Source organism: Scyliorhinus torazame, chromosome 16, assembly GCF_047496885.1.
Source record: "Scyliorhinus torazame isolate Kashiwa2021f chromosome 16, sScyTor2.1, whole genome shotgun sequence".
Classification (NCBI taxonomy): Eukaryota; Metazoa; Chordata; class Chondrichthyes; order Carcharhiniformes; family Scyliorhinidae; genus Scyliorhinus; species Scyliorhinus torazame.
In genome coordinates this window covers 185,019,585-185,040,102 of record NC_092722.1, presented here as the reverse complement: position 1 = coordinate 185,040,102, position 20,518 = coordinate 185,019,585, and the positions used below count along the sequence as shown (strand labels likewise).

The window sequence follows — 20,518 nt, the reverse complement described above, 5'->3', positions numbered from 1 at the left end:
GACCGTTCAAACTGGCAAAGGTGGTCTGGAAGGGGAGTTTGTGGAATGCTTTTGTGACAGTTTCCTGTAGCAATATGACGGAACCAACAGGAATAAAGCTATTTTAAATCTAGTATGAGACAAGGTTAAATAATTATGTTATAGTAAAAGATCCACTGGGGACTGAATTCCACATTCAGTTTGAAAACAACATACTCTATTTTAATCCCATTTTCCAACACTTGGTCCGCAGCCTCGTATGCTACGGCATTTGAAGTGTTCATCTGAAACTTCTTAAATGTTGTGAGGCTTCCTGCCTCTACCACCTTCTCAGGCAGTGAGTTCCAGATTCCCAACACCCTCTGGGTGAAAACATTCCTCCTCACATCTCATCTAAACCTCCTGCCCCTTAACTTAAATCCATACCCCTTGGCTATTAATCCCTCCACAAAGGGGAAAAATACCTTTCCTAGCCATCCTATCGATCTATGTTCTGCATAATTTTCTGCACCTCAATCAGCCCCCTCCCCACCCTAATCTTCTGTACTCCAAGGAAAACAACCCCAGCCTGAAACATTCCAGCCCAGGCAACATCCTGGAGAATCTATGTGAAGGACAAGAGAGAATGTAAAGCTGGAAGGGTTGAAGAGTGTTTATGGGTTGAAGAGTGTTTATTGGTTAAAATGAACCAGATATTTCCCACAGCATTGACAATACTGCTTGTAGTTTGACAGTAGAAAATGCTTGAAATTTGGTTAAATATTCATTGGACAATCAGAAAAGACTGACTGCATTTCACGAGAGACAGGAAGAGTATAGACAGAGTTGCAGGGAAACACCAGGGAGCACTCTGTAAGGAGATTACAGATAGTTGCAAGAATAATAGGGGACTTATAGGGGAATAAAGTAGGGGACTTTAACTTTCCCAACATTGACTGGGACAGCCATAGCATTAGGAGCTTGGATGGAGGGAAATTTGTTGAGTGTATTCAGGAGGAATTTCTCATTCAGTATGTGGATGGACCGACTAGAGAGGGGGCAAAACTTGACCTCGTCTTGGGAAATAAGGAAGGGCAAGTGACAGAAGTGCTAGTGAGAGATCACCTTGGGACAAGTGACCATAACTCCATTAGTTTTAAGATAGCTATGGAGAATGATAGGTCTGGCCCAAGAGTTAAAATTCTTAATTGGGGCAAGGCCAATTTTGATGGTATCAGACAGGAACTTGCAGAGGTAGATTGGGGGAGACTGTTGGCAGGCAAAGGGACGGCTGGTAAATGGGAGGCTTTTTAAAATGTGTTAACCAGGGTGCAGGGTAAGCACATTCCCTTTAGAGTGAAGGGCAAGGCTGGTAGAAGTAGGGAACCCTGGATGACTCGAGATATTGAGACTCTGGTCAAAAAGAAGAAGGAGGCATATGACGTACATAAGCAACTGGGATCAAGTGGATCCCTTGAAGAGTATAGAGATTGTCGAAATAGAGTTAAGAGGGAAATCAGGAGGGCAAAAAGGGGACACGAAATTGCTTTGGCAAATAATGCAAGGGAGAATCCAAAGAGATTCTACAGATACATAAAGGGGAAAAGAGTAACTAGGGACAGAGTAGGGCCTCTTAAGGATCAACAAGGGCATCTATGTGCAGAGCCACAAGAGTTGGGTGAGATCCTGAATGAATATTTCTCATCGGTATTCACGGTGGAGAAAGGCATTGGTGTTAGGAAACTAAGGGAAATAAATAGTGATGTCTTGAGAAGTGTGCATATTACAGAGGAGGAGGTGCTGGAAGTCTTAAAGCGCATCAAGGTAAATAAATCCCCGGGACCTGATGAAATGTATCCCAGGATGTTGTGGGAGGCTAGGGAGGAAATTGCGGGTCCCCTAACAGAGATATTTGAATCATCGGCAGCCACAGGAGAGGTGCCTGAAGATTGGAGAGTGGCGAATGTTGTGCCCTTGTTTAAGAAGGGCAGCAGGGAAAAGCCTGGGCACTACAGACCGGTGAGCCTAACGTCTGTAGTAGGTAAGTTGCTAGAAGGTATTCTGAGAGACAGGATCTACAAGCATTTAGAGAGGCAAGGACTGATTCGGGGCAGTCAGCATGGCTTTGTGCGTGGAAAATCATGTCTCACAAATTTGATTGAGTTTTTTGAGGGGGTGACCAAGAAGGTAGATGAGGGCAGTGCAGTAGACGTTGTCTACATGGACTTTAGCAAAGCCTTTGACAAGGTACCGCATGGTAGGTTGTTGCAGAAGGTTAAAGCTCACGGGATCCAGGGGGAGGTTGCCAATTGGATTCAAAATTGGCTGGACGACAGAAGGCAGAGGGTGGTTGTAGAGGGTTGTTTTCCAAACTGGAGGCCTATGACCAGTGGTGTGCCTCAGGAATCGGTGCTGGGTCCACTGTTATTTGTGATTTATATTAATGATTTGGATGAGAATTTAGGAGGCATGGTTAGTAAGTTTGCAGATGACACCAAGATTGGTGGCACAGTGGATAGTGAAGAAGGTTATCTAGGATTGCAACGGGATCTTGATCAATTAGGCCAGTGGGCCGACGAATGGCAGATGGAGTTTAATTTAGATAAATGTGAGGTGATGCATTTTGGCAGATCGAATCAGGCCAGGACCTACTCAGTTAATGGTATGGCGTTGGGGAGAGTTATAGAACAAAGAGATCTAGGAGTACAGGTTCATAGCTCCTTGAAGGTGGAGTCGCAGGTGGACAGGGTGGTGAAGAAGGCATTCGGCATGCTTGGTTTCATTGGTCAGAACATTGAATACAGGAGTTGGGACGTCTTGTTGAAGTTGTACAAGACATTGGTACGGCCACACTTGGAATACTGTGTGCAGTTCTGGTCACCCTATTATAGAAAGGATATTGTTAAACTGGAAAGAGTGCAGAAAAGATTTACTAGGATGTTGCCGGGACTTGATGGTTTGAGTTATAAGGAGAGGCTGGATAGACTGGGACTTTTTTCCCTGGAGCGTAGGAGGCTTAGGGGTGATCTTATAGAGGTCTATAAAATAATGAGGGGCATAGATAAGGTAGATAGTCAACATCTTTTCCCAAAGGTAGGGGAGTCTAAAACTAGAGGGCATAGGTTTAAGGTGAGAGGGGAGAGATTCAGAAGGGTCCAGAGGGGCAAATTCTTCACTCAGAGGGTAGTGAGTGTCTGGAATGGGCTGCCAGAGGTAGTAGTAGAGGCGGGTACAATTGTGTCTTTTAAAAAGCATTTAGATAGTTACATGGGTAAGATGGGTATAGAGGGTTATGGGCCAAGTGCGGGCAACTGGGACTAGCTTAATGGTAAAAACTGGGCGGCATGGACTGGTTGGGCCGAAGGGCCTGTTTCCATGCTGTAAACTTCTATGATTCTATGTTAGCTACTCGTGGTGTGGACATAAGAAACTCTGAACCACTAACGCCACATTCATCTTGACTAAAACCATAGAGACTGGCTCAGTTGAAGTCTGAAATACAATGCATGTTGGACATGTTGCAGATGCCACAGAGACAAGCTGTGGTCCACAGAATACTAAGTGGAGTTTGGGAGATTGACGGCCATGGTAGTGAATGAACCAGTGCTGGCCACCTGGGACTTTTCCAGACCATTTAAAATGTCCACGGATGCCAGTGACCTGAGGGTAAGGACAGTGCTATTACAAGACGATGATGCAGGAAGAGAGAAATCAATGGGATATTTTCCAGAAAAACCTAAACCCCTGCCTGAGAAAGTATTCAACCATTGGAGAAGAAGCCTTGGGCTTGCTACTAACCCTGCAGTACTTGAAGTATATGCTTGACAAGACAATAAAAAAGCTTGGTCTACACATCTACGTAACGCAAGGTTATTCAGTTGGAGTTTAGTATTACAACAGTTCAATGTTAAAATTGTAAATATTATCGGAAAGGATAATGTGATAGCGGATGTTTTGTTACGTGTTTAAGGGTTGACTAGTTACCAATGTAGGGACTGGGAAGGAAACATGCATTTTGAGGATGGATATGTGTTTGTGATTTATGTCTTGCAAACCTCATATTGAAACATACATGCCCTCATGTTTCATTCTTTTAGGGGGAAGGTATGCAACGGTCGTTCCTGTTTATTCCCTTATTTCTCCTTCCTTTTATTTTTTGCCGTTACATTTTTGATCCGCAGATTGGGCATCTATCTTTAGGCAGCCTGTATCTTTAGTTCAAGCAGAAGGAAACAAAGGCCTGTGCCTTTAATTCAAACAGAAGAATCTGGAAGGCTGTACTGGTTTAGACTGGTGATTGCAGATTGACTGGTTTAGACTTGGTTTGATTGATTTGGGTGGTGGCTAATGAATTGGCCCAAAAGGCTGTGCTCCGTCCAGTAACAAGTGGTGATTGGATATTACCCCACTGGAATGTATTCAGAGTCACAAGGCTTCAGTTTTGATCCTTCTAGCTTAGAGAAGACTCACTCTCCCTTCTCTCTGTTTTTCTCCAAAAAGGCTGTTTCTGAAATGGCAGAGCCTGGATGAGCCCATCTACATGAAACCCATCAAAGGCTGTGCAGGAAAAGTCCAGGATCTGTTAACTCTAGCCAGCAAGTCTGGGTGTAGATGCCTGAAATCAAAGCATGAGCTGGAAGCAAGATTTGATGTGAAATAAAATGTCTCTCCAGAAAGGTGTAGGCCTGAATGTGAACCTCGAGCTGAAGATCCAGTTTGATGAGAAAGGTCTCTCTAGAAAGCCTGCTGCCTGTGAGTACTGCATTTCCTAACCTGTGGGGACCGTGAATAAATGACTACAAAGCCCATTATCAACTGTAAACCAGAAATTTTAAACGGCAAGTGTGCTGAGGAAAGAATGCTAAAGAACTACCATTTGAAGCAATGACTCATCTTTTGACCTTCATCCTTATTATTTTCATCCTTTCGCCCCTCTGTGTTTGTCTGCCTTGTGTGTGTGAGTAGAGGGTGGGCGTTAAAGTGAGTAGTAGATATTAGCTTGTTGTTATCCAGTTATATTTACCACATATTTCAGGCTAGTTCTTGGTACAAATAAACAGGAATGGTGTTTCAACATACAAACCTGGTGACTGTAATTATTGGGCAGCCAAGAGCTTCAGGAATTTTTATAAGAATTATTGGTGACTCTGAGGCACATGGGGCTGGAATTAACAGCGCACCTGCCAGGATGACATAACAACATGATGTAGACGCAGGTGACTCCAACCCGATTCAACAGCATCCATATCCCCATAACCCACAGAAACGAGCTCAGATGAAATCCAATACGTGTTGGAGAATCATTTAATTGAGCCGGTAAGAGTATCTGGAGTTCACCAGCTGTTAGTACCCTCGCCAGATGGGACACCCCGGTTCTGTACAGACTACTGGAAGGCCAGTGCCATCACCAAAATGGATTTGTATCACATTCTCAGGTTGGCCAACTGTATCAATAGGACAGGCATTCCTTTCAAAAATCGATTCATTGAAGGGGTATTGGCAGGTACCTTTAATGCCCAGGGCTAAAGAGATATCTGCCTTTGTGACTCCAAGGGGATTGTATCAGTGTAAGGTGATGCTGTTCAGATTTAAAAATGCACCAGCTACATATCAATGACTCATACATCAAGTAGTGGTTAGGGTGCCCAGCTGCGTGGTCTATTTGGACGGCATGGTAATTTTCACTGACACATGGAAGGAGCATGCAGGACAATTGGAATGGGACTCTTCAGGGTTGACCTGACCCCCCCCCCTTCCAAGGCCTTACCTTGGCTTGTCAACGTGGCTGGGCCTATATGTGGCCAGGACCCAGTTCGCGACGCCTTGCAATGGCTGTCGAGGATCCCGGGTGAGGTCTCTCCCAGCACCTATTGTCTGTGTCCGACTCAGATTCCGGCAGATCGCGCCCAAACTCACCCAATAATTTCTTATGTGTCAAGGTGTCATATTTTATTTTATTAATATTTCTGTGAAACACTTTGAGACAGTTTATTACATTAAAGGTGCTTAACAAATAGGTGTTATTTAATGATACATCTGATCAAATAGAATTACATATGCAAGTTTCTCAATTATATTTAGTTAACACTCACAATCCCAGACAGCAACACCCGCTTTCCTATGTTGCTACACTTTGGGTCTGCTGTTGCTAGCAATGTGTCTGGAACGTGAGAGGGTAAAATCAGAATCAGTGACATACAAGAAAACACCAGCTTAGAAACATAATCAGAATGGTTGATCCAGTCAATTATTTTATTGTCAAGTATAAAGCACAAGTTGTTTAATTACTTAATATTACAATATTCTCAAATTACCCTGTTATATTAAATACTGCATTATGCCATCTCGCAAACGAAGACAGCTATTGATTTAAGTTGGTTAGTAATTAAATATTTTAAATATATTATGAGTTATTTACAAACCCTTCAAATCAATTGAAATAAAAACACATCACAGAGTTGGTGATTTAACAACAAATGTAAATGTAAAGCATTCAGGCACAGACCAATAAAGAAAATAAAAACCCATAAATTAAGTTTACCAGCATTCCAGAAATTGGGAACAGACAGAACAGGTCTAGCAAACAAAATCAAGATGAGATTGGAATAAGGTCTAAAGCTTGGACTGAAATTCCCACATGCCCATAAAGGGGGAGCACGAACACAAACAAAACTGAAACCAGGACCACCTTCTTCGATTTGTTGCTTGGTTCTGAGGCATATTTGATGGAGACTGATTTAAGAACTGCTTTGTTTATGAATCTCAGAGCCTTAGTTTTAAACAAGTACATCACCTCTCTCAATTTATAGGGACTCTCATGTGGAGGCCTGCTGCTTGCATTTCAGTACAGCAGATGCTGCCTGCTGACACCAGACATGTGATCCTTATATGAAATACCACACACAAGGTATTTTTATTGTCGAGTTTTATTCTTGAAAAATCCCAGGGAAAGCTATGGTACACAGCGCAGAACACCACCAAGGCTGAAATATAGTACAACTGAAGAGAATATAAATCGAGCGTTCCCGATAAGGGTGTCAGCAAGCACTGGAGAGGCAATGATTGATTGGGAATGAATAAGAGTATGATGTCCATATTCAAAAAGGATGTCAAGGGGATACTAGCAACCATGGGTCAGATAGTCTTATTCATTATAAATTAATGGATTCATTTACTCGTCAATCTGAAAATAATTTTATTTGTTCTTGGGCTGAGAAATCACCTAGTTATCCAAAAGCAAGATGAGTGACCCATGTGAATTAGTCACATGTAGGCTAAAATGGGTAAAAAAGGAATATAGAAATCGTCACTGAAGAACCTTTGACATATAGTCACTGTTGTACTGTTGGAAACTAAGCAGCCATTTGCACACAAGCTCCAGGAAACAGCAATGTTACCATGACCAGATAATTATTTTGAAATGCTGATTGTGGGATAAACATTGGCCAGAACACCAGGGTCAACTCCTTCTTCGAAATAGAACCATGATATCTTTATGTCCACCCGAGGGGGTAGATGGGGCTCAGTTTAACATATCATCTAACAAAAGTGCAGCACTCCGTTAATACTGCACTGGAGTGTCAGTCTTGTTTGTTGTGCTCAGGGTTTGAAGTGGAACTTGAACCTGGAACCTGGGGACTCAAGAGATGAGAGTGGAGCAGCTGAGTCACAGCCTACACTGGATAGCAATTTTCTTCTCTGAAGAATTCATTTTTCTGAAAAACAATAATCCATAGAATCCCTGCAGTGCAGAAGGAGGTCATTCGGCCCATTGAGTCTGCACCGACCCTCCGAAAGTGCACTCTACCCAGGCCCAGTCCCCCGCCCGTATCTCCGTAACCGTGTGCATTGATCATGGCCAATTCACCCAACCTGCACATCTTTGGACTTTGGGAGGAAACCGGAGCACCTGGAGGAAACCCATGCAGACACGGGAAGAAAATGCAAACTCCACACAAACGGTAATCAAAGTCAGAATCGAACCCGGGTCCCTGGCGCTGTGAGGCAGCAGTGCTAACCACTGTGCCATCTACAGCTTTCCTGGTTATAGCCCACGGATTCTTTCTGAATTCGTGATGAGGTTTGAATTCATGACTTCTGAATCACTAGTCCTGCGCCACAGCCAATTGACTGACTACATTATCTGTACACCAATAACTTATTTAGTAAAGGTCTGCATAAATTTAGGAGCAATTTTGGTCAAACGTCTTGACCTTCTTAAAGTGGTGACAAGCAAAGTGAACTGAGGTGGACTCCATAACTTGGATGTCAAATTATACTGCATAGCCTTTGTTTAAATTCCATATAAAAGACAATCAAATAAACCCAGAGTTGTGGAGATTCAGGAAAAAACTTGTTCTGCATTAGCAAATATAAGCAAATTACTGTGGATGCTGGAAATCGGGAATAAAAACAGTAAAATGCTGGAAATACTCATTAAAGGAGTTACATCAGAAGTGGTGGTGATGAGGGGAGAGGGAGGGTGAAAGAGGGAAGGTGAAAGTGGGATTAACTCCATGGGGTGCCTTAGGGTTCAGTATTCGGAACACCATCATTTTTAATTTAAATGACCTAAAATTTGGCGATCTTGTTGAAACCTACAATATCCTGAAGGGACTTAATGGGGTGGATGTTGATGTTTTCCCTTCAGGGAGCCTAGAACTAGGGAACACAGTTTAAAAATTAGAAGTCTCCCATTTCAAAGTGTAATGAGGAGAAAACGTTTCTGAGGGTTGTTGGTCTGTGGAATTCTCTTCCCCAGAGAGCAATGGAGGCAGGGTCAATAAATATATTCAAGGCTAAGTTAGATAAATTTTTGATCTACATTTTAAAATGTGAAATCTTGACATGTCATTCTTTTAGTTAATAACTGGAAGTTCAAATCTCATTACTGGTCTCGATGGTGATCTCCTCTTTATCTACTTTTATCCCATCCAATATCTTGACTATCATCTTTACTACTTGACATTAGCAGCATCCTCTTCTTATAGATGACAGGTGCAAAGTACCATGCTCTGTCTTCACAAGATCACCTTTTTGGCCCCGAATTGACTCCACCCTTGCTGTGACTTCTGCAATTGATCAACAGGCTGCCTGAAGATCACTGTGAAACTTTTTACTTCCTCAAGCTGGCCGTCTTGGCAACGAAAGGAAGAAAAAGAAATGAGAGAAACTTTGTGCAAAGGATTACTTTGAAGTACAGTGATTGTGGTATAAATATTGGTGGTACTTTGTTGCCACGGTTAAGTACAAGGTATTTCCTATACCTAAAATGTCAGCTTTTAAAAATAATAATAATCTTTATTAGTGTCACAGGAAGGCTTACATTAACACTACAATGAAGTGACTGTGAAAAGCCTGTTCCGGTAATCTGAGGGAGAATTCAGAATGTCCAATCCACCTAACAAGCATGTTTTTCGGGACTTGTGGGAGGAAACCCACACAGACACGGGGAGAATGTGCAGACTCCGCACAGAGTGGCCCAAGCCAGGAATCGAAACCGGGACACTGGTGCTGTAAAGCAACAGTGCTAACCACTGTGCTACCGTGCTGCCCATTAATGATACCTATTTCAGTAAATGGCATTCACGAACAAATGCATAACACATAGCACAAGCTTTGAAGATCTGAAGTCTTTCCTAGATTATTAACTTTGCATAACAATGTCATGTAGGTCATGTAAACAGCTATTTAGCACACAATGAATAGCTAGTTTAATTTATTTATTTGCTGTTTGTTAAGGTGAATGATGGCCATGCCACCAGTAGAATTTGTCAGCAATTAGTGCCACAATAAACAGAGCGGAACTCAAATTGATATATTACCCTGACATCAGCACCTGAGACAACACTCTCTCAGGACTAGGGGGCATAGCCTCAAAATAAGGGGAAGTAGATTTAGGACTGAGCTTAGGAGGAACTTCTTCACCCAAAGGGTTGTGAATCTATGAAATTCCTTGCCCAGTGAAGCAGTTGAGGCTCCTTCATTAAATGTTTTTAAGATAAAGATAGATAGTTTTTTGAAGAATAAAGGGATTAAGGGTTATGGTGTGCGGGCCAGAAAGTGGAGCTGAGTCCACAAAAGATCAGCCATGATCTCATTGAATGGTGGAGCAGGCTCGAGGGGCCAGATGGCCTACTCCTGCTCCTAGTTCTTATGTTCTTATGACTGGACTGAACTGGAGGTCTAGATTATATTCTCAAATCCTGAGGCGGTGGATGAATTTAACCATTGCAATTGAGAAATGAAACTATGACTATCTAAGCAAAACTGACAATCTTTGGAGGGAAGAGTGGGAATTTACAGAGATTACATTTGACTTCAAAATAAGATCAGCAAATATAATTCAATATAACCTCATGTTTGGGGGTTTCGTGCTTTGTGACATTATTTTGGTATCCTGCAGATTTTTGTATTAAATATTGGTTTAAGTACCCAATTTTGATTGGAAGAACCAATATCGTAAATCAAATGCTGAAAGTCAATTGTAAAGGCTATTGCCAAATCTGAATCATTTTTGATGCAATAATTCATAATTTTCACACCAAATTCTGAACTATAATTTATTCTAGATTCTAAGTCACTGAACAGAAAAGAATGTAATTGAACAGTTAATTGAACAGTTAATTTTGTTTACAGCTTTGCAGACACGCCAACTATTTTTAAAAAAAATAGAGTACCCAGTTATTTTTTCCAGTTAAGGGCAATTTAGCATGGCCAGTCCACCAACCCTGCACATCTTTTGGGTTGTGGGGGTGAAACCCGCGCAGACACGGGGAGAATGTGCAAACTCCACATGGACAGTGACACTGGGCCGGGATCGAATCTGGGTCCTCGGCGCCGTGAGGCAGCAGTGCTAGCCACTATGCCACCGTGCTGCCTACAGGCACACCAACTATAACAGTAAAGCGCTACATATCCTTTAGTTTGTTGTGCCAGCCCAAATCACAAATTTTGTGCAATGACCTGATTTTTACACCTTGTCCTTCCAAATCACTCAGCCTCAAATCCCTGCATATAATGCACCATCCTGACTTGAAATTTATTGCCATTTTTTTTAACTATCACAGAGTTAAAATTCTGGAGTTCCTTCCCTAACAGCACTGCGGTTGTACCTGCACAACATCACCTGCAGAAGTTCAAGAAAGTGGCTCAACAACACCTTCTCAAAGGCATTTCGGAATAGGCACAAATACTGGCATTGACAGCAATATCCATATTCATGAACGAATAAAATAAAGTGTGACTTCAGTAAACTACAGCAAAGCAGACGTTAGTGAAATACTTAAATTTTTTTAAAAACTATGATTGATTGATTTATTTACCTGGAATAATTTTGCAGTTTGCCTGCTAGTCTTTAAAAAAAAAATTAATATCAGCTTATTTAATAAACTTTTTATTAGAACTGGCACTTTTGATATACATAATATCTGTCAAACCCTTGGTAAACCTCCCAGAGGTCAACACACCAGCCACTTAAATAACATATACTGTTTCTATGAATTGTCAATATTAATATGCATTTATCTAGCATTAATACAATTATAATTAAATATTGCTCAAGTGCATTGTACTAGCGTATCATACAATAATTAAATATTACTCAAGTGCATTGTACTAGCATATAATACATTAAAATAAAATATTGCTCATGTGCATTGTACTAGCATATAACACAGTTATAATTAAATATTGCTCAAGTTAGGGAGCAGTCCATCTCTGAGGGCCTGGAGTTTGAATCCAGTACAGAATGATGAGATGTATCTCCCTTCCTGCAGTACCTAGAACGGTCCCACATGAAACGAGTTGGGCAATTCATGCCCCTCGTGAGCAGCAGTGGACACCACAAGGGCCAATAATTTATATTAGTACTCTCAGAGATGCATACAGGGGGTCAAAGTGGGAAAGAGATGCCATGTTGGTATAACATGGAAGATACTAAGGTTGGAGATAAGACATGATATCTGCACTTAATTGACATGGGGTGAAAAAGGGGGAAAGTTGTTGTTCTAAACAAACATTCCTTGCATCAGCTGTAAACAGACAAAACATCTGTTTCACACATCATGCAGAAAGGTTTCTTTCCGACATATGGGAATTTCCCATTAGACGGTGCTAATGAAAGCTAATGGTACTCCGTTAAATTACTGATACTTGGTGCAATATTATTGGTCTGGTTAAATCCCTTCTACAGCAGTACTGTGACCTCACAGTAAGCAACAAAGAAGATTTAAGGTAAAAATATGTGGTGAATCTTTGATGAAGTTTACTGCTGTTTACTGGATTAATAGAGAAAGTGTCAATGTTCCCATTTAATTTCTACTCTAGATGCAGAACTGTTAATTTTCAAGCATAACCTGATAATAAATCAGTGTCCATTTAATTATGAATAATTTCTTTATTCAAGTTATTCACTTTTGAAGTATAAAATGAAAAGTTCCATTAACCAACTCCAGGCCACAAGTTAGTCTTTTAACATTTCCATAATTATCCCCATTAATGATTTTACCAGTTTTTAACTGCTTAAAGGAAACAAAGGTAGGAAGAGTGAAGAGGCACTCAATACCAAGAATATAACCAAAATTCATACCAAGTTGAGAAATACAATGGAAAAAATGGAATGAAATGCCATTTAGAGTAAAACCATTTTAACCAAAATGGAATGATAGAATAATAAACAAAACACTCAATTAAATCACAAAATATACAAATAAATCATATACAAAATAAATAGTCTGTAAATCTACAAAGTTTTTACCATTGTTAATTATAAATGTCATTTAACTGACAATCTTATGAAACTTACACTTCATCATAGATTTTTTGTGCTTAATATATACAGTTATGAATACTGTAGTCAGAATACTTCACCTTAGAGTCAGTTTTGTACAATATAATACAAACTGCAATTTTCTTGCAAAGTTGGTTGATTAAACAATACATAGTGATAGTCAGTTCTGCCAATAAGAACACTTTTACAATTATAGCTATGTTTCTCACTTGTGAAAACCCCTTTTTTTTATATTCTACCATTTATGTATTTGGCATATTTAACTACTATGTAAATGTAACTATTTCTTCCAAAGGAGTTCTATAGTCCCTATATAGGAGTGTTATTCACAGTTTGCATACAAGTGTTGAAATCAATTACGTCAATGATGTGTTGTGCAAATGTTGAATTGAGTTTCCATATTCAAGTTACAATTTAAATGCCCAGCGACCCCAATTCTTTTGGGATAAAATATGCAACTACGTCCCATTTAATGCAATAGGAATTTAAAATGTCAAACACGTACTAAATTAAGCTGGAGTAATGGACGCATTTTCAAAATTTAGAAAATTCACCTTCAATGACCATCTTAAATCACATACCGTAATTTTTTAAAAAAGTTTTACACTCTCACAGTTAATCTCAGTAGGTCTTCATTAAAAAAATACACATTTCTCTTCTCAGCCATAAAGTAGCTTTATACTTTTTTTCCCAACATTTTACCATTCTCCTTTTGTGCGAGGAAAACATAAACCCCCCCCCGTAAAATAAAGAATAACAAGCCACCTGTGTACAGAGGAATCTGTTTGAATCTTGGCAGTTGTTTAGTATCCAGCTCACCCACCTCTGATATTCTTCCTTCACTTTTTTTTGCCGAGGCACAACTCTTTGGTCTCATGACAGTGGACAGATGTGCTTGCATGTGTGCATGCATAAAGAATACAGGATTAGTTCTCTGAAAATGAGCAAGGGTGTAATCCTGCAAATATTCTATATTGTGCCTTCATTGTGCATGCTATGATTTGACTTATGAGACACACAGTTCTGTTCATTTAGGAGGTTTGCTGTTTCATCAGGTAAGTGATCATGCAGCTCATTTAAAGTCAATTCAATCTTCGTATTTTCACTGTCTGATGACTGTGGTGTTTTATCCATTATGGATGCCATCAGGGCGTTCTGATAATGCTGTCTTGTGATCTGCAAAGTGAGAAAACGCCAAATAAGTCTGAATATATTGCTCAATACAAACAATCCACTTAAACTTTTAAAGATACACAAATAAGATCAAATTCTTGCTACTTAGGATATTTCACCAAATTAACACAGTAAAATATTCCTATTCATCAAGGCTCAACCTACTTAAATTAAGTCAAATGTCCAAGAGGTGAAAAGACATGATTACATCACTGGACTACCTTTCCTTCATTTAAAATATATCTAATTTTGATTAGATTTATGAAAATATTTTTATGGGAGTGCTCCAATATTTTTTAAAAATCCAACCAATTTCAACATTCCTAAAGTTATCAAGTGAGAAAGCGACATATGCATAAACAAACAAACAATAACAATTTCACTTGGAAATGGAGTGAATTGGGGAAAACTCAAATGCACACTTAAATAACACAGCAGCAATTATAATGCAACTAAACAGTTGGGAGCACTTACCTTTTGCACACAGACGATATTTTTTCAAACATACAGGAATATTAAAAACAGGTTAGAACACTTCAATGTAAGCTACATTTTGGTTTTCGTTGTGCCAAGCTGAGCTAAAAATATTTTAATACAAAGGTCCGGCTTTGGCCAAAATTACATCAGTCCAAGTACTTTCACTTCATATATCTATCTTGGCAACTAAGAGTTTAACCCCAAGACTGTTATAATTTAGTTGCACTATTTGTGATTTGGATTCAAAAGTTCCTTAACAAAAGGAACATAAGGAATGAGCAGAAGTAGGCAATTCAGCCTCTCGAGCCTGCTTCGCCATTCAATCAGATCATGCCGATCTCCTCCTGGTCTCAAATCCACCTCCCGACCTAGTCACCATATCCCTTTAACCCTTTTAAAAAAAATAAGAAATATATCTATTGCCTTCTTGCAACCATTTAATGACTCATATTCCACCGTACTATGGGGCAGCGAATTCCACAAATTCACCACCGTCTGAGAGAAGTAGTTCCTTCTCATCTCAGTTCTAAATCTAACGCATCTCAACCTATATCTGTGAGCTCGCATTCTAATAATTTAATAATTATAATTTAATCTAATCAATTAAATAAAATTACGAAAGGGCATTGAAACAAGATATTAATCAAACTAGCCATTTAGTCTCCAAAATGTCTGAACAGCATTTAAAAAAAACAATTGCCATAATTCCTTAATTTTTCAGAAGCCAATTCCCCTTTAAATGCTAAAGGCAAATTACTGTGGATGCTGAAATCTGAAACAGAAAATACTGGACAATCTCAGCAGATTTGACAGCATCTGTGAAGAGAGAAGGGAGCTAATGTTTCGAGTCACGGTGGCACAGTGGTTATCACTGCTGCCTCACAGCTCTAGGGACCCAGGTTCAATTCCAGCCTTGGGTGATGGTCTGTGTGGAGTTTGCACTTTCTCCCCGTGTCTGCATGGGTTTCCTCCGGTTTCCTTCTACAGTCCAGAGATGTGCAGGTTAGGTGGATTGGCTGTGCTAAATTGCTCCTTAGTGTCCAAAAGGTTAGGTGGGGTTACTGGGATAGGGTGGAGATGTGGGCTTAAGTAGGCTGCTCTTGGACCTTGGATGGCAGCCATGGTGTGAGTGGTTGCACACAGGGCAGATCCTGCTTGAAGGCATAGAAAAGAGCTCTTTTTACCCGAACTCTGGTGTTTCACCCCCCCCCCCCCCAGGAGTGGCATGTCTGTTGGTTACCAAACCCGGCAGAAGGTGGTGAAAGACCTGGCTAAGGAGTTGGAAGAGATCTGTGGCGTAGCGGTTATTGGAAAGATGGCGGAGGGGGAAGGGTCAGTGCAAGTTGGAAAGCCCCAGATGGAACAGTTGATAGCCTTCACCAGGGAAGAGTTCTGTCAGCAGAGGATGGAGATGCTGGTGGATCGACCAAAGACTAGGGGGCTGTGGCACCCCTGAAAGGCTTAATGGAGTGGGCAGAAAAATGTCTGGAGGCACAGGGTTCACAGATCCGCGAGATGGAGCGGGTGATGTCAGAACACAGTGATAGAGTAGTGGCACTGGAGGTGGAGCTCTCAGACCTTTGTAAGACGCTGAGAGAAAAGGTGGAGGAGCAGGAAAACAGGTCGAGGTGGCAGGATTTGTGAATGGTCGGCCTGCCTTAAGGAGTGGAAGGTACGAGTGCCATAAGGCGCATTTCAAGGATCCTGTCGTGGCTGGTGGTGGAGGGGGTACTGGAAAAGGCTCCTGAGGTGGGCAGAGCGCATAGGTCTCTGAGGCAGAAGTCAAGAGCTGGGAAGCCGCTGCAGGCGGTGATCATGATACCCAACAAGTTTGTGGAGAAAGCAAAGATCTTGCAGTGGGCCAGGGAGAGGTGGAACTGTGAATAGGAGGGAAACAAGGTCCAAATATACCAGGACATTGGAGCTGAACTGACAAATTGGCATGTAGGGTTTAACAGGGCCAAGGCAGTGTTATATCGATGGCAGATCAGGTTTGGGGTCCTCTACCCGGCAAATCTATGGGTGACTGATGAAGGCCGGAAATACTTTTTTGAGACACCAGAAGCGGCAAATTACTTTATCAAGGAGCATAAACTGGGGGAGAACTGAACAATTTTGGGAGATGGAATAATGGAGAATACAGGTAGAGCAGGGGGTGGAGGGAGGGCGGGCTTTGTTCTTTTCCTTCCATATTGTGCCCATAGTCTCCCAAACAGAGAAACCTGACCATAGTCATTTGGTGGGAGAATCTCACCCATCATTTACAATACTGCACTGTCAAAATATGGGGAGCAAGAGAGGAAAATGCTGACTGGTTCGAGGATAGCAATGCTGCAATGGAAACTGTTAAGTAAAGCAATCCATGCTTATTAATCACAAGAGAGATCAGCTGAGAAGATTCTGAGTGAACCAAGTGCTTCTCCAAGTTATGTCCGGCAGACAGCTGGACTCCATGTCAATGGCGGCTGGTTACAACTTTTGCAGAATATCCATCCAGATGTCCTCAGACACAGGGAATGCTACGGGCCCGTATGGTGGGATCAAGAAAGACAGCAAATCCATCAGTAAAGAAAACTACTAAATTGAAAACAAAAATTGGGGGTAGGTCATCACCAACTGCAATAAACTATAGCAAAGAAGTGTGGAAACACTATACTCTTACGACTGTCACCGAGAAAGCTCTAGACACTGCAGAAAGCCTGCCTGTCATGGAACAGCTGGATATTGAAAATACAGTCAAAGAGCTTAGCAACGCTACTGATTCACTTGCTATTGGCAAAACACCAGGTGCTGATGCCATACTGCCTGAAGGAAACCGGTACTCTTGCAGCATTTGCAAGAACTTCGCTGTCTCTGCTGGAAGGAGTGGGAAGTGCCTTGGGATACACAGGAGCTATGATGGGACAACACTGGACCTCTGAGATTCACAGTGGGGTCAAACAGGGTTGCATTCTGGCACTAACAATTTTTGACCTATTCTGCTCTTTGCTGCTATCATGTCTTCAGTTCATCTACAGAGAGTATCCAGTAACATTTCAGAACTGTTCAGTCTTGTCTGCCTGAGATCCAAGAAACAAATGCACCAAACCCTTGTTAGGGAATTGTTCTATGCTGATGATGCTGCATTAGCATTTCATACTGAGGAACAACTTTAAGCTGCAAATGGACAGATTCTCTCATGCCTATAAAGAGTTTGGTTTGACCGTCAGCATCAGGTAGACAAATGCCATGGCCCAGGACATTGACATACCGCAATCGCCATTAACAATGTAACGGTGCAGTTTGTTAATAGCTTTGCATTTCTAGTTTCCACACTCACCAGCAATCTGTTAGAATGCTGAAATCTGTATTTGCATTGCAAATACTGCAGCTGTTGTGATCAAGCTGAGCAACATGACCGAGAACACCAAAATGAGAGTCTAGTAAGCCTGCCTGCATCCTCAGTTCACTCCTTTACAGTACTGAGAGTTGGACAACAGATGATAGATAGAAAAGGCTATCCATCTTTGCAGTTTCAGTTGTATTCTCAGCAAGTCTCGGCAGGACAGGGTCACCAACTCCGAGGTCCTGGTGCGTGATAATTCCATCAACATACATTAATTGCCGCATTAATTGCCAAAGTCAACAACAAGTGTTGGCTTGGCCATCTTCATCTGATGGATGACCGTCATGTATGCTCAACGACCTTCCATAAAGTGAACTGGCCACAGGGTCACATGATCTGGAATGCCCACAGCTCCACTACAAAGATATCTGCAAGCAAGATATGACGGTGGCGGACATTGTCACAGACAACTGTGAGCCAGTCACGAACTCTGGAGGCTGACTGGAGAGGCACTTAACGGTGAGGAGAATTGCATGTTCAGATGGCTGAGAAGAGGACCCAGAGAAAAATCAGGCCAGTGAGTCCTGCACCTTCGCAGACCCGTGAGTCCTGCACCTTCGCAGACCACTGTCTTCCTCTGCAGCCAATAAGGCAGAGAGTGCCAGGGCAGGGTGGAACTTCTGAGCAACATTAGGCAATTTTTTTACCAAGATGGCGCCGGAGCGAGGCGACTCTCTGCGAGCTCTCACAAACAGATCTACTTTTTACTTAACTTATACTCGTTCTAATATTTTAAAATTTAATTCTAAACCTAACATTATTACTAACCTCTCTCTTTTATCCTCTCTTGCAGGCATGAACACTACACCCTGTATGCTTCATCCGATGCCAGTGCTTTTGTAGTTACATTGTATATGTTGTGTTGCCCTATTATGTATTTTCTTTTATTCCCTTTTCTTCTCATGTACTTAATGATCTGTTGAGCTGCTCGCAGAAAAATACTTTTCACTGTACCTCGGTACACGTGACAATAAACAAATCCAATCCAATCCAATGCTTAATGCAGACTTGACCACCAAGGCACAAACCATCATCGCACAGAATAGATGCTGTTAAAGCATCTACAGCTCCATTCTGGAGGAATGGCATTTACCTTTTATCGTTGAATGAAATATGTAAATATAAAGCCAGTCAAGACAATACAGAGAATTAGTAACAGGCATATATCATAATACCGTACAGCACAGAACAAGGGTATTTTGCCTAATGTGACCGCACTGGTTCATGTGCCTGAATAAGTAGGAATGAGGCTGTTGTGTTATGTACTCTGGGATAACACAGGCTGCAACTGGACCATGCAGCTTTAACCAAAAGATACTCCAGACCTTGAAGTTAGTTCAATCTGATTTATTGAACCAGTAGCACATTTCTCTATGAGTTCGACTCTCTGCTAACCTAAGTGTGGTTAGTCTGTCTGACTGAACCAGACTAGCTCTTAGCCACGTGCTGGATTGTGATACTGTAAATACACCCTGACTCACTCTGTAAATGTTCATCAGTGGAAAGAGGCGGAGTATGAGTGCCTCGTGCCTTTTATGGTGAGATACCACCCCTCAGTGTCCTGCCTGCTCATTGGTCATGTCCTGTTCTCTGTGTTCATTAACTGCCTGTCTGTATATCATTATCTGTATGTCTGCATATCATGACAGAAGCATACCCAATTGGTGGAAACAATTAAAACGCATTATCAGGCGATTACCATAGAATACCACAGAAACCCTGGGTTGCAGAAGGAAGCCATTCAGCCCATTGAGTTTGCAGCAATCCTCTGAAAGACCATCCAACTCATGCCCACATTCCCACCCTATTCCCATAACCCCATCCAACCTGCTCATCTTTGGACACCAAGGGGCAATTTTAGCATGGCCAATCCACCTAACTTGCACATCTTTTGACTGTGGGAGGAAAACGGAGCACCCGGAGGAAACCCACACAGACACGGGAGAAAGTGCAAACTCTACGCAATCACCCAAAGCCGGAATTGAACTTGGGTCCCTGGTGCTGAGATGCAGCTGTGCTAACCACTGTGCCACCTATTGATAAAGATACAGGTGAAGGACATTGTTTGACTAAGGACTGAGAGAACATATAAAGAGTGTCTGCTGCGACACAGTTCGCATTTAAGAGGCATAAATCTGCAACACTACAGCTTACAAACAAATCTAGCAAGGAAAAGATCTGTGTCTTGTTTTGTACTTCACCCTATCCAGCCTGCATCCATTTAACAGGATAATCAGCCTGCTTTTATACATGCGCGACTGAACTCGCTTATAATTGTTTGAGCAAAGTAGTTCTTCTTACAGACTGAATTTTCACAGGCAGATTTGTGGGTATAAAATATGAAAACTTTTAACGGAGCTGTTAATTACCTAATTACAACAGGCATGGAATAAGATGCAATCTTATTCTAAATTGTCCAGACAGCAAAGTCCCCATATCTTATTTAAAGACTATAACCAGCAAGGGTCAGGTAGATTCGCCACTGTTAAATTTATCCAAGTTCTGTGAACACTGCCAGTCAAAGGAATTCAATTGACAGGCATGTGTGTTTAACCCCTTCATGAACTAGCTCAAAGCTGCTGTGTCGTTTGGACGGTAAATCATTATCTGTGAACAGTAAGACGTTTTACAACACCAGGTTAAAGTCCAACAGGTTTGTTTCGATGTCACTAGCTTTCGGAGCGCTGCTCCTCCCTCAGGTGAATATTATCTGTGAATAAATCGGTTGTGTTTAG

General features: G+C 41.4%; 1 protein-coding gene and 1 long non-coding RNA gene across 5 annotated transcripts in view; one reads left to right on the top strand and one right to left on the bottom strand.

Annotated features, from left to right (window-relative positions):
• The window catches only part of LOC140393294 (uncharacterized), a 94,317-nt gene extending 75,588 nt beyond the window's left edge, over nucleotides 1–18,729 (top strand). Inside the window, exons 3-4 of the long non-coding RNA XR_011935569.1 lie at nucleotides 4,459–4,938; nucleotides 18,577–18,729. This is a non-coding gene — a long non-coding RNA (uncharacterized lncRNA). The remainder of the gene's footprint in view (nucleotides 1–4,458; nucleotides 4,939–18,576) is intronic.
• Nucleotides 11,338–20,518, bottom strand: part of LOC140393292 (metal transporter CNNM2-like) — a 288,505-nt gene continuing 279,324 nt past the window's right edge. For all 4 annotated transcript variants that reach the window (XM_072479592.1, XM_072479591.1, XM_072479596.1 and 1 more), the window contains one exon: nucleotides 11,338–13,924. In XM_072479592.1, coding sequence (XP_072335693.1) covers nucleotides 13,718–13,924 — 207 coding nt within the window. In that variant the 3' untranslated portion in view covers nucleotides 11,338–13,717. The remainder of the gene's footprint in view (nucleotides 13,925–20,518) is intronic.